The 14,318-nt window shown below is 35.8% G+C and overlaps 2 protein-coding genes across 9 annotated transcripts in view; one reads left to right on the forward strand and one right to left on the reverse strand.

The window, feature by feature from the left end:
• The window catches only part of LOC6573583 (synapse-associated protein of 47 kDa), a 37,453-nt gene that overhangs the window by 20,409 nt on the left and 2,726 nt on the right, over positions 1-14,318 (forward strand). For 2 of the 8 annotated variants that reach the window (XM_001999615.4, XM_015166998.3), the window contains 6 exons: positions 5,835-6,068; positions 9,632-9,729; positions 10,106-10,206; positions 10,287-10,561; positions 10,626-10,744; positions 11,548-11,841. In XM_001999615.4, coding sequence (XP_001999651.1) covers positions 5,835-6,068; positions 9,632-9,729; positions 10,106-10,206; positions 10,287-10,561; positions 10,626-10,744; positions 11,548-11,841 — 1,121 coding nt within the window. Of the gene's footprint in view, positions 1-5,834; positions 6,069-9,631; positions 9,730-10,105; positions 10,207-10,286; positions 10,562-10,625; positions 10,745-11,544; positions 11,842-13,034; positions 13,425-13,839; positions 13,908-14,318 lie in introns of those variants that run through there. The other 6 variants (XR_004364928.2, XR_004364930.2, XR_004364929.2 and 3 more) reach the window with 6 other exon arrangements.
• LOC26528195 (E3 ubiquitin-protein ligase RNF166) lies at positions 4,527-5,197 on the reverse strand. The gene is made up of 2 exons (XM_015167006.3): positions 4,925-5,197; positions 4,527-4,823 (listed from the first exon to the last, which is right to left on the reverse strand). The coding sequence occupies exons 1-2, from the start codon at positions 5,087-5,089 to the stop codon at positions 4,782-4,784; spliced, it is 207 nt and encodes a 68-aa protein (XP_015022492.1). The 5' UTR covers positions 5,090-5,197; the 3' UTR covers positions 4,527-4,781.

Here is a 14,318-nt window from a genome sequence, read left to right on the forward strand (position 1 = left end):
ATTCGTGTTATAACCATAAAAGTAAAAAAAAGTTATTAAACAATTAAGTTCTCATAGTAAGCGCACACTGCAGCCCATGCGTGTTTATGCATGGTTGCTTGTGTGTGTATGTGTTTGTGTATGTGTGTGTGTATGTGTGTGTGTGTATGCGTTTGTGTATGTATGCGTGTGTGTGTGTATGTGTGTCTGTATGCGTGTGTGTGTATGTATGCCTGTGTTTGCGTACGTGTGTGTGTGTGTGTGTGCGTGTTTCTTGTGTAAGCTGAAAGTCGCGAAAAAGTATTGAAATATCTATTGCTCCAAGGGTTCAGGGGATCTCGTAGTCGAGCAGTCTCGACTAGAGCTTTCTTACTTGTTTTAATTTGTATTTTTTTAATTTTTTGTTCGTAATTCATTCAAAATTAAAAAACAATTAGTTATGATATAAAATTTTAGCTAGCAGAATTCCAAATTAAATCTGAATATGCATTCAATGTGTAACTGTAGCTGTTGCTAACTGCTCTGACCACCCTCGCGATGCCAGCGCTGCCTGCTGAGCCCTAAGCATTGTGCGTCAGCATCATACCACCTGCTTGGTTGCCGTACAACATGATTTTATTTAGCTTTTATACGCATTTAGCGTTATTTTTCTGTGCGAATGCAATAAATTTCCCTTACCATTATCCTTAATATGCTGGCCGTATGTGTGTGTGTGCGTATGTGCGAGTGTGTGTAGGCGTGGGTGGGCTTGTTTGCGCACGTGGATCCATCAGAGGCTTACCGTAGCAACGTGGGGGCGTTGCCAGGCAGGGCTGATGCTTCGCCCTCAGAAACTTTCGAGCTTACTTTAAAATTGCGTGTCTCGGCAGCTTTGAAATCAGAGCTAGCGCAATCTCGGTTCGACGAAGTAATCCAATTAAAGTGCAAACTCACGCTTGACACTCGACACAGACTCAATTAAAAAGCGCACTTACAGCCCAGCCAGTGGAGCAAGCTCGGCTAGTTAAAATCCGCTCGCGCTGTTATCGTCTATCCACCTATTGAGGCAATTGCCATTTGTGTTTTTTGTCACCGCGAAGCCATAAAATGGCGATAAGCAATCAGGCAGATCGACTAAAAATAAAGAACAGAGGGAAAAAGCCATCTACGTTGGCGAATGCAATTTGCGCATCAACTGGCGCGAGGGGCGGCTATGGGGGGCGCTGCTGCCTTGTGTAGAGTCGGGCAATTTGATATGTCACATTGACATATCCTCCGCACAGTGTGCCACATTTGCAATTCTCCGCACTGCAGTTGCATATTGCAGCTGTTGTCCTTAGCTTTGCCCCTCGCCGTCCTCACTTCAATTTGCATAAGTGCGATTTGTGTGTTGGTTGAATGTTCTTGCCATTGTTGTTATTGTTGTGCTGTTGCCTATTCTGTTATCCCTTGCTTTGTCATGAACTTGTAAAAAAAATCAAATTTATTTTTATATTTAATTGCATATTTTCTCTCATTGCGGGAAATTTAAGGTCAAAAGTCTTTATTCTTCTTGGCATAAAGAGAACGATGCTCTGGAGCATAAAGCCAGCAACAAGGGAATTACGTTAGTTGGCTTAACTGCAAAGTTCACGCAACAATGAAAACTCAATTTGGGGAGAGAAACTTGTTGGGTGAAAGTTCATCGACAAACTATAATAATAATAACGTTTGAATGCAAATGGAATACTTGTCAGTAAGCCATTTGATAAACATTTGGTTTTTATGAGTTACCAGAAAAATAAGAATAAACATTTTAAATGAATAATATATTTATTTTTTCAATTAGTTATTTTTGTGCTTTATTAGCGTTGAATATTTATAAACCATCAAATAAAGCAAATTTATATTTAACAGAGGTTAGCTATTGCTGTGCAACTAAAATATTTATAATTCTGCAGAATATATTATAATGTACATAAAAAAATATAAATGATGTTTAAAATTCCCTGTATTTTTTGGTAGAATTTTTATAGCCTGTATGTAATAATATAAGCAACTTATATACCTTAGTAAACTCAGAACAGAGAAAACGCTTGGCATAGAATAAAAAGAAATTCAGACTAGTAAGAGTACTCTAATTGTTGCTACTCTATACTGTTGCTGCAGTTTAATGCATTGTTACTTTCAATACATACAGATTCTGTATTACAGACATGCATATAGATAGATAGGCTGCAATAGATGATAGATGCAACCCCTCCTCTTGTTCAGGGCTATATATATAAAATGTAAATGGGCTGGAATATGCCTCCTTCTGCTTGTTAAATGCATTCGCAGGGACTTGGATTCAGAGCTGCATCGAGCTGCAGACAGCAAACACAAATGAATAGGAATAATTAGTTATTTCTTTGTTTACTATGTATATGCATTAGTTATTCAGATTCAGGTCAATAGAATTAGTCAACCTATTTTCAGCAAAGTAGGAATTAAAACTGTAGTTTTTACTGAGTTAATAGGAATAATAAATAAAATGGTAAATAAACTTAAAAATTAAAATATATTTAAAAATCTTTCTTCAGCAAACTACATGCTAAATAAACATTCAGTTCTTGACTAGGTGAAGCTGACTTATTTGATTTGCAGATTTGCTTATACTAACTTAATTAAATGCAAAAATGAGAATATATTTAAATTTGCTTTAACTTCTTGGCCTGAAAGGATTCTTTAGCTTTATATGAAATTATTGCTGTCTAAATTCCTAGCCTGCCTGTCTGCATGTGTGCGTGTAATTCAATGTGCAGAGTCCTGCGGCAGGACTTATTTTTCTGCAGAACGGCAACTGCGCCAAACTTTTATAATTAAAACTTTTCTCTGCAATTCGACTGAAAAAAAGAGAAAAAAAAAAAACGAACGAAAAACCACATCAATATGAATGGCTCAACGCATATAGCGTGAAATATTCTCTCAACATGGACTGACAAATATTGCACATGATGAAAGCTCCATCAAAAATAATTCTCTAAGGTCCTCAGACCACAAAATGTTGAGTAGGAATGAAATGAAGATTGGAATTTCTTTGTCTTCAAATATATACGTAGAACTCATTATCAACAATAATATGAACATATTTAATTAAATTTTATTTAAAAATTACAATTTTTGGACAATAATTATTTAAAAGTTTTTATATAGATGTAAATTCATATTATAGGTGTATATTTATTATATTATTTTTGCTTAAATTAATTGAAAAACATACAAGTATTCAATATAAATTATATTTTTTAAAATTGTTTTTTCAATTAAAAAATTTTAGTAAGTTTAAAAATAATTAATATTAAAAATCTTTAAACAGTGTTGCTTAAATTTCAAAAGTATATTATTATTTAAAATGGCTAATCAAAATTATATATAGGGGTTTATTTTTGCAGTATCAATGCTGAGTCTGAAGTCAAGAGAAATTTATTATTCTATATTCTTAGGGGCAGAGTCTAAAGGTCTGATTTAATATACTTAAATTCACGACATGCCTGGATGGCGCTGCCCAGCTCTCTGACTTTAAGTATGCCACTTATCAGACTCTGGGCAGTATTATGCGAATGCTGTATAGTCCTAGGCGGGCCATAAATAAACACGGTTGCCGCCTGTCAGGCGAACAAAATTGCGTAAAAGCATCGCGCCCCCCAAAACGCATAAATCACATCAAAAAGAGGCAGTGGAGGCAGCCACTTGGCCACTTGGCTAAGATGGCGAATGCTAATGATAGTTATAGGGCTTATCAGCAACAGAGCTGCAAAGCTGCAAAGCTGCGCAGCTGCAAGAGATAAGCCCCGACTTGAACTCTGTTGGCTAATTGAGCACGACATGGCTTATTCGTGTAGTATATATGCATTTAATAATTCCATTTATTGTATGTCATCCATAGGTGCTGCACGAAGTGTAACTCAATAAATATTGCAATGAAATGAAATTAACTTGCGTCAATTTATGGTCACTTTTTGTTCGTATGCATTGAGTCCTTGTCGCTTCGCTGAGCTCTTTCCCCGTTGATCCCATGTGTATGTGTGTGTATATCTATATCCATTGTAATTGCAATGCTTCTCCTTCTCTCTGCATCCCCTTGCCCTGTCAATGCGTCCATAGAGTACAATGAAAAGGAATGCCAGCTAGCCTGTAATATTCCATTGCTTGTCAATTTTTATTGCATATGCTTTAGCCTTCACTGGTCTAACGTGTCCTTATCATCATAATCATCATCATCAGCTTCGTCATCATCAATACTTAGCATGCGATACGCTTGTGGCGTGGCAAAACGGCAATTCGACAATTCTTTCCCTTTGTATTGCCGCTGGCAAAGCATTCAATACCTTCGCTTTGGCATTGCATGTTCCCTAGAATCGAATCAAATCGAATCGAATTGAATTGAATTGAATTGAATCGAGTTCCATCCATCGCCCTACATGGTTTGTGCTTGTGCTGCTTGTTGCTTGAATAGATAGAATTGAAGAGTCGCTCCGCGGCATTGATGAATCTGAGTCAAGTGATTTCGTTTAGTGAGTTCAGCCAAAGAGTAAAATGCAATCTGCTTAGATTAATTTGAATTTTATATTTTAAAAAATTAAATATTCGTTTTTATGTTTCAAGTTCCTGTATTCAGATCTTGTAAGGCTTCAGAATAGTGCCTCGCGCTCATACAAGAACTTAACTTGAACATTGTTTTAACAAGGTGAAACCAAAATTCGAAAAAATATATATAGATTGGTCATTTTAAATATAAGAACAGAAAAATTTAAGTAACTAAACAAAATAGACCAACATCGATTACTTGGATATGTAGGGATCTATGCCAGGAATACGATTTTAATGCCAGAGCCACGTTCACGCTGAGAAAGACGTAGAGGGAGAAGGGAGATAGAACAAGTTGCCGAAAATGGCCAATTAGCAAGTTTTCCAGAGACCATTGTCATTGTTCACATATACTCACAATGTAATACTCGAATGGAGCTCGACACAGTGGACAGACCTTGGTGGGACAGACATCGTAGACTTTCTTGAGACAGCGCTTGCAGAATGTATGCTTGCATGGAGTGCTCACAATGCGATGCTTGCGGCAGAGGCAAATAGCACAATAGTCTTCAGTAGCGTCCATTTGTTGTTTTTCCTTTTGTTGTTCGGTTTTAGTTAATTTTTTATGAATATTTGTTTTTCGGATGATTATGAATGTGCGACCAAAAAAAAAAAACGAGTCAATCGTAAGCCATGTGAAGTTTAATGCAAAGGCAATGCTTTTTACAAGTTTTGGTTTTCTTCTTTTCATCTGTCATTTTACTCTCTCGTTTTTCATGTTGAGTGTATTAAATGATTACATGAGCTTTCATTTTATTTATGACAGCGACTATATGAGCCATAAAACAAAGAATCTACAATAAATCGCAAACCTTTTGGCGCAGCAAAAAAATAATAATAATAAGACTAGAAAGGAAGAGAAAATATCGTACAGGGTGTCTGTGTGTGAGCTGAGGATGGACAATCTGAGTGCTATTACTAATTATATTATATTAATGTTGTATATATGATATTATTATAATATTATATAGCCTTAACTAATACAGTGTTTATTCAGCTCCGATTCATTGCTTCCTGTGCCCTGCAACACCCTGTAGTTGAGTGCGTGCTTGTGTGAAGTGGGTTTTGTGCAGTAGGCTTTGCCAAGCTGATGAGCGCCTGCTCATTGATTGAGATGCTATAGATAGAATATATAGATATTATCGAGTCTGCTTATGAGCAGCCGAGCATTGAGCGTCGTCAATTTACAGCCAAGATTGATTATGGTGCAAGAATCCTGTTGACTAACTTATGCTCATGCCATTTCTGTTCTGTTTTCTTATTTCTAGCGGCTGGCTGGGCAGTGCCAAGGGCTGGTTGGGCAATGCTTCGATACCGTCGATGCCGGCCATGGCCATGCCGTCGATGCCATCGATGCCAGCGATGCCATCGATACCATCGATTCCTGGACTACGCAAGAGCGGCGCCGCCGACGGAGCAGAGGGCGGCGAGGGCGCTGCAGATGCCGCGGCTGCGGGTACTGTGAGTGGAGGCGATGATGACGACAAGTCGAGGTATATTAGGTATGGGCCCATGCTTAAGAATGACGGAATTATATGCGATACAAACAGCGGCAGTAAAGCAAAAGTCATATATAAAAGCGCGTTTGTTACTTAGTTTTCTTTTATCCTATATATACAAGTTTTTTCGTTTTCTTTTTTCGTAAGTTTTTTATTTATTTTTATTTGTTGCTTAAGTTCTTGTGCACCTTTTTGAAACGATTGGCGCACCTTTTGTTGGAATTTTACTCACGTGACGGCTATTGTTCGTCGGGATATTCTTTTTTCTGTTTTGTTTCATCCTGCGGAATGAATGAAGACGAAACTTTGAATTTTGAAACGAAACCAAAATTAATTATACAGCTCCCGCCCAAGCCTTTGCGCTGATACGCCCACTAAAGTGGCAACACAATAAGATACAACTAATAATAACATATTTATATATATATATATATACATTTTAAACACCAGTTACCCTAAATATGCCCTATGACTACTGTCGTTTAGTTTTGCCTTTCACTATTCACCAATTTTTCTTCTACAATAATTTAGCTAAAAAGTTAATAAGAAAAGAAAACAAAATACTTTTATTCACTTTAAAACAGATTCTATCGTTTTTTGTTCCAACTTTTGCTCAATTTCTTTTATTCAAAACTCTTCTGCTAAATTTAGTTTGACTCTTAAAACTTTGCCTTAAACCATACTCTTTATACTGTACAGACAATTACATACTATATAACTCTTTTAAACGTTTTTGTATGTATACCAAATATCCAATATGGAATTTAAATATAACCAACAAAGTGCCTAAAAGTCGATTATCAAACTGAATTTTGTCCCTTTACAAAATGTGAATTAGTTTTTCACACTTTTATCAATCAATCGATTAAGGTAAGTTTTTTATAATACTCTGCAAATTCGTCATTTTGTAAGGGGACACAATTATGGATAAAGGCAGTACAATAATATAATTTAAAATACGGCAACATAAATAACGAATTCCATAAAACTCATAATCAAGTTAAATAATCATATAATTTTGGATTCATGCTGTAAGAAGACACGCCCCATACAACATTAACCAAAGACCATCATTAGTTGATTTCACACTTTGATTCATTTCACATTTTCATTTCGTAACGCGTTATTTTAAAAATTCAATCAATATGTTTTATTATATATAGCGATTAGTACAGAAAGAAATGTTCAAGTATCAGATTCCATCATTATTGAGCGGCCCATCAAACCACCTCAAGGATTTAAGCAAAACTCACACCAATTAATCTGGACATATCCTTGTGGCTACGCAGTAGATAAAACTAACTAAAAACTAATTGTTGTTAATAGTTGTTATCATTTGATTTGATATTAGTTTCCAATGTTTTTTATTCCATCCTAATTTCTCAATGTCGATGTGTAGCTCATCCTGTCTCAGTAATCATTTTCACTATGTTTTCACTATATTTTTCTCATCTGATCTTAAATGTGTGTAGCGACTATATCATTTCCTTCAGCTCTGCGGCTCTGCAGCTTCTTCCAAATACACTCTCTAATTATGCTAGAGTTCTTTCTAATTGACCTTAAAGTCACAAAACGAACAACGGGAAACTCAAGAAACTAAACCGAGCTCTATTTTAGTGCATGTCTTAGTGTCCTCTGTCTCTCTCTCTCTATCTCTCTCTTTCTGGTCTCCTGAGTTAAGTTTCATGCATTTGTTGTATCAATTGATTTGGTTTTCATTCCTTCTTTCGGTTTGCATCAATCATTCGACATTCATTTAAACTATCTTCTCACATTGCATTCGCCTCGCAATCTTCATAAAAAATTTAAATATTAATTGTCCTTAAAAGAAACTAAAATCAAACGTGTAAATATACATAAACGTGATGTGATTATGGAAACAAATAGTAATTGTCGCAGGCTCACAAAATCATAGACTAAATTAATATACGAAATAGAGTTAGTGTTAAATATAGCTTTGAATGCAATTAGACAATTACGCTGATTGCTTTCAATTTACATAATTAAGAGGTAGCCGTAATTTATCTCCTCTCTGCCCATCCTCATTGCCCCATCAACGCAATTTACAAATTGAATGAATTTCGGGCAACGCATTATCAATTAGTCGCCATTCACACACAAAGCCTGAGAAATGTCTTTGTCAGAGTATACAAAACAAGTAAGAAGGCTCCAGTCGAGACTGCTCGACTAGGAGATACCCTGAACCCTCCAAGCTGATATTCTAATCATTCTGGACTTATTTTATGCACACATACATACACATGCATCCACACGCATGCATAAGCCTGCGCTCTGCTAACTGCGCAGTAAGCAGCGACTGCGCTTGGGCTGCGCTGCAGTGTGGGCAATATTATGAGAATTTATTTGTTGAATAATTTCTTTTGTAGACATACGATCTTAATGAAACTTTTAGAGTGTAATCATATGGTGAATATGTGTGTACATTCCAAAGCACAAGTCTCTAGTACTTGAAATGCGTTTTTTACAAATTGGGAGAAAAGGGGGCGTGGTATCCAAAATCTGTAAATTACAAAATCTTTGTATCGATTAACTTTATATACAACGCAAATTTGAAGACTCCAGGTCTAGAAGTGTTTAAATTAGGTTAAAAAAACAAAATCAATTTTTCGATTATTCTCGATAAAAAAGTTATCGGACGATTTATCGAAAAAATAAAGCAAACTCGTACTGCGTATGGTACACACGAGTATGCATGCAAAATTTCAGCTCTCTAGCTTTTGTAACTTCTGAGATCGACGCACTCATACGGACGGACGGACGGACGGACGGACGGACGGACGGACAGACGGACAGGGCTATATCGACTCAGCTTGTCGCGCTGATCAAGAATATATATACTTTGTGGGGTCTGCCACGCCTCCTTCTGCCCGTTACATACTTTTTCACAAAACCATTATACCCTGATTTCCCATTTTCAATGGGTTCAGGGTATAAAAATCAGATAAGGCTGTGCTCTCCTTGGTAATGCCCAATTAAGACATTCCCTGAATGAAATGCTTCTGAATAATGAAAGGGCTCTGTTTATAACAGGACACTCTGAGCAGTAAAGCTCTATACCCCGTTCACAATAGCTGCAGGGTATAATAATGAATCGTCAGCGTAAATTTAACGTAATTGTCCCCTTGGTTGCATCCTCAAATGAACTTGACTAATTAGCATTAATTCATTGAAATATTATTAATTAAAATGAAAATATGATTTAGAATTGATTAATTTAGTCTATGATAAGGTTTAGTTACTCTCTCTAGTTACAAGCTCCCAACTTAATTTGCACGCCTTTTATGTTTTTTATATTATTTGCTTAACGGAATCCAATTGGACAATGTCTAATTTGATTTTCTTATTTGGCATGTCGCATGCTGCACGAGTTCAACTGCAATAACCACACCAGATAAACTGTATATAGATACAATACTTCTATATAAATGTACCCAAATTTCACAAACATAAATCTGACGCAAGCTTATTTTCTATCTCTCTCTCTCCCTTTCTGTTTTCTCTTTCTATCTCTTTGTGTTGCACGCTGACGCAATTTCTAATTACAGCGCTACAGAGGGTGCTGATTCGCATCCAGCATCGGGCGGCGGCACGCCCACTGGCGACGAGGGTCAAATTGGACAGGGTAAGGGCGATGAATTGAAAAGTACGTGTCACAGTTTGATTGGTAACAAAAACATCAATACTGATAAAAAGTCAAATTAAAGTCAACTTGAAAACAAGCAAAAAGTGAACTTCAATTGCAATTTGCCAAATCGAAATGCGAACTAAATTTATAGAAAGCGGTGACAGGTTACTAACTAGCTAACAATACAACCCGTAGTTGATATGCTCCACATACTTCTAGCACCCACCTATTTATACACCCCTAGCTGATAATATTCCGATCTCCCAATACTGTTTAGTTTGTAGCCTAGCGATTTTGGTTGACTGCATTAATTAGTTGGCATCACTTTTACTTCAACTTTACTTCATTCGCATCATATTCAATGAACTAATCGAACCGATTATCGCTTCCACAGTTACCACGAAAGTAACACAGCAGGCCAAGCACTTTGGCTCCTTCTTGTCATCGGCCATCAGCAAGGCTGGCAGCAAGATCAAGGAGACGGTCAAGGATAATGTGAGTAAAAATGCGTGAAATTCTAAAGCCGCATATTCTATATGATATTTTTTGTGATTCTCCCCATTTCGCTCATTTAGACCATACTCGAGTCGTTCAACAAGGAGCAGGAGGCATTCATTAAGGGCCAGGGCGGTGCGGGCAACGGTGCTGCCCCCTGGATCGGCCATGCCAACGAGGCAAAGATCAAGGAGGAAATCTTGGGCTTGTCACAGGATCGTCGCAACTTTGTGCGCGCACCGCCAGCCGGCGTTGACTTTGACTTTAGCTATGACACTGCATATCCCACTGCCATAGCCATTATGGCCGAGGACAAAGCGCTCGAAACGATGCGCTTCGAGTTGGTGCCCAAGATGTAAGTGCGCGCGGCCATGATCCACGCTAATCCTAAAGATTCACACCCATATATCCTTGCACAGCATCACTGAGGAGAACTTCTGGCGGAATTACTTCTATCGAGTCTCGCTAATCATTCAGGCCGCCGAGCTGGGCACTTTGGGCGCCGATGGCGTGGGCCAGGCTTCCAGCGGTGAAGATGGTAAGTTCATCATGGTTTATTGCCCATCAGCTATCACACCAAAGACCAAAGAACAGATCACAATCAAGCGCTTGCACCGAAGCGATAAACATGCGCAAGTTTTTGATTTTCTTGCGCTTTCCTCTTCAGTAACTTTCTCTACCAAACTCTCTTTCTCTCACCTACACAAACATACAAATACTCGCTGTTCGCGCGCTCTGTGAATTAACTCTGTCAATCTCCTATTATACTGTCTCTCGCTCTCGCTATCTCTATCTCTCTCTCTCTAACTCTCTCTCTTTCTCTGTCTAAGTCTATGTTTCCACTTATGATTTAGTAAACGTTTCTTTTCACACACGCGCCTGTTCTCTTTTCATTTCGAATTAGCTCTCGTTTTAACTTTCGGCTAGTATCTGTACTACACACCGCCTATATAGTATGCTATCTGAACCTTAAGTTTGAGTTCTGTTCCATTGATTTTGATATCCTTTCGGTTCGGTTATAATTTGTAATTGTCCTTCAACTGCACCGGCCTGTCTGTCGCCTGTGCTAAGGATTCGATTTCGTTACTCATTTTCACCGATTCACCTCGTCGTGCGCTCAGCTCCCAAGATCAATAATCAAGTATCAAATATCAAGTATCAAACCAGCTCAGTTTTACTCTCTTTCTTTCCTAATTTTTCTTTATTTGTTATTAAATTTATTTATATTTTTATTTTATTTTTTTATTTTCATGTATATTTTTTGGTTGTTTTAAATACAAAATTACAAAACCAAAAAATCAATCAAACTCGACTGTAATGAATTGAAATGCTCGAAAGCAGCTAAGCAATTGCCAGATAAACAAAATATTAATCCCACTGTCAACCCTGTCAAGACTACGACAGGCGGCGACAGCCCCACAGCGATAGCCGCTGTCTCTGACCAACCGAAGCCTGTCATTGATTTGAAGGCCGCCAAAGAGCTTGAGCATGATTTGACCCAAAAAATCTCCGAGTCCGAGTTCGTTTCGGACGAATTCCAAACATCAAATGATACCGATTTGGCCGAAATCCAAGACGGCATGCGCAAGCTGGGCATCGATAGCCTGACCCAACAGGCGCTCGCCAGCACCGATGGTAAGAGGTCTTAGCTTGCCATAGCTATCTATAATTTGATTAAGTTCCATTCTAATTATTATTGGGTAACATTTTACTATTTGGTTGTACATAAGAATTTGGGACTTTAATCATTATCTCGAAGATGTCACAAGTTTTGTATATTTATTTGGGCTGCAAGCCTGTATTGGAGAATTACTTGCGAAGACTGACAATAACTGTAAAGTTCTATAACATTTAGTTTCTGATAATTTGACAATAGAACAAAAAATGATTTGTATTATTGCTAAACTTTAGCTGCTTGGAAAGGCATAAAATGAATTGAAAAATGTGTTATCAAGTCCGTTTCGAGTGACTAAAATATTAAATAATAAATTAAAATTAATATTTTTTTTTTATAATTTTAAAGCAAACTTAATTTCAATTTGCGACTTATTTATTTTAAACATTTTGTACATACATTTTCTGTTTTGTTTTTCTTTATGCAACGCCCTTGAAGTTTGTCCTTGCATAAATTTCATTGGCTGCCGCATAAATATACATACACACATATATACATACATGCATATATACATACACATGCATACACAGTAAAGGAGGCAACGATTAGCGCTTCAAATCGTGGCATTTCTCATAGCTCATACAATTTTATAGTTATAGATGACAACACAAGAGACGCAACGGCTGAAGGAAATGTTTGTAGTTTATGAATTTCGAAGGGCACATCCATACATTCACATTCAACTGAGCTTCAAGTGCAATGTTCCAATAATTAAATTCAATTGATTAACGAGCCGAACTTTCCATGTCCGTAACTGCATATTTGACTCATGTCTCTAGTCTATCATGCCCCATTGCGTCGTGTCATAACTATACTATATAATAAATATATATTTCCGATTTCTTTCCTTTTATTTCGGTTTTCTTTTGCCTTTTGCCCTTGCCACATTTGAACTGTTTGGCTGTACGAACTTTAATTATCATTTAATCATACATAAACTAACTTTAATCAAATAGAAATTTTTATGAGAACACAAAAACAAATTTCAACTCTTAACAAACAAACAAACCAAGAAATGTGTGTACAAAACAAAGTGTAAAAACCAAACAATTCTCTTTTTTCTCCTCTGCTCTGTTTCTTTCTTTTGTATGAATTCAATTATTGTCAAATCGTTTTCTTTATTGTCGAAATACTAACTAACAACAATCCAAAGCTCTGGCATTTAATTATTAATCCAATAAATAATAAATATCAATTGAAATGAAAGCAACAACAACAACAACAATAAAAACATAAAACAAAAAAATGAATATGCAAAACCTATGGCATCTTATGGATAATAAAGTATTATAAATAATATATAGATCAACAGATATATACGTACATATATAAATGATAAAAAACATATATAACACAAGAGACAACTCAAGTCTAGTCTAATCTGTTGTTGCCATTCCTTTCTAACTAGCATACAAAATACTAAACCAATCAAATTCAATAATTGCCCACTTTAAGTACCTATGATCAATATAAATATATATATTCATAACAACTAACAAGATATTAATAAAATATGAACTAGCCACAAATCAATTTCGAACAAGTTGAGTATGACCAAAATGATACAGATTCTTATTATTGAAATACTCTTTGCAATCTTGTGCTTTTTATTCAATTGCAATTCATTAAATTTCCTAAAATTTCGCCTTTTTAAATTTGTTTATGATTATAAATTTTGTTATTTATAATTTTTTTATCTTAACATATTCTTTCCAAATATTTCGGCCAAATTTCATTTAAAAAAATATGACAAACAAAATTTGATGTCAAAATTGAATCGTGTTTCCCTCTTTGACACAAAAACACCTCCCACACACACAGAACACATCGAAAGATCTATAAAAAGCTATGCAAATTCTTAGTACTTAACACACAATATGAATTATGTATTGAATACATTTAACAAGCATTTATTTTTCTTCATGTATTTCTTAATTTGTTCTCAAATCATCTTGCAGAAGATTGAATGGATAAACGCTAAATTCAAAAACTAAAAATAAAATATATAAACAAAACAAAACAACAACAAACAAAATTGTCCACATAACGGCAAAAAAAAAAAAAAAAAAAAACAAATAAAAAAAACAGAATGTTAAACGATTTACAAAAAAAAAAAAAAAAAAAACAAAAACAGCAAACCAAATTATATACATATATAAAATATTCACTTGACAAACATTAAAAAAAAAACGTATTATTTATATAAACCAAAAGAAAGAAAACCAAAAATGTTACTTAAAAACTGAAACAAAATTTTGTGTGGTAAGTTAGAAATTGTTGATTGAAAAAAATCCAATTTTCACTTATTTAAAAACAAAAACAAAACGAAAAAAACATACAAAATTTGTGAATATTTTGTTGTTGATTTTCAATTGCATACAAATTATGTTCCACAAAATAGTTGCCACAAATTCCAAGTTTATTTCTCTTATCGCTG

The sequence above is a fragment of the Drosophila mojavensis genome, unplaced genomic scaffold, assembly GCF_018153725.1.
Source record: "Drosophila mojavensis isolate 15081-1352.22 unplaced genomic scaffold, ASM1815372v1 contig_16, whole genome shotgun sequence".
In the NCBI taxonomy this organism is placed as follows: Eukaryota; Metazoa; Arthropoda; class Insecta; order Diptera; family Drosophilidae; genus Drosophila; species Drosophila mojavensis.

Coding starts and splice junctions, on each gene's coding strand:
- LOC26528195 (XM_015167006.3), bottom strand. CDS start 5,089: ATGGACGCTACTGAAGACTATTGTGCTATTTGCCTCTGCCGCAAGCAT. Junction 4,824..4,924: donor CTCCATTCGAGTATTACATT/GTGAGTATATGT, acceptor CGTCTTTCTCAG/CGTGAACGTGGCTCTGGCAT.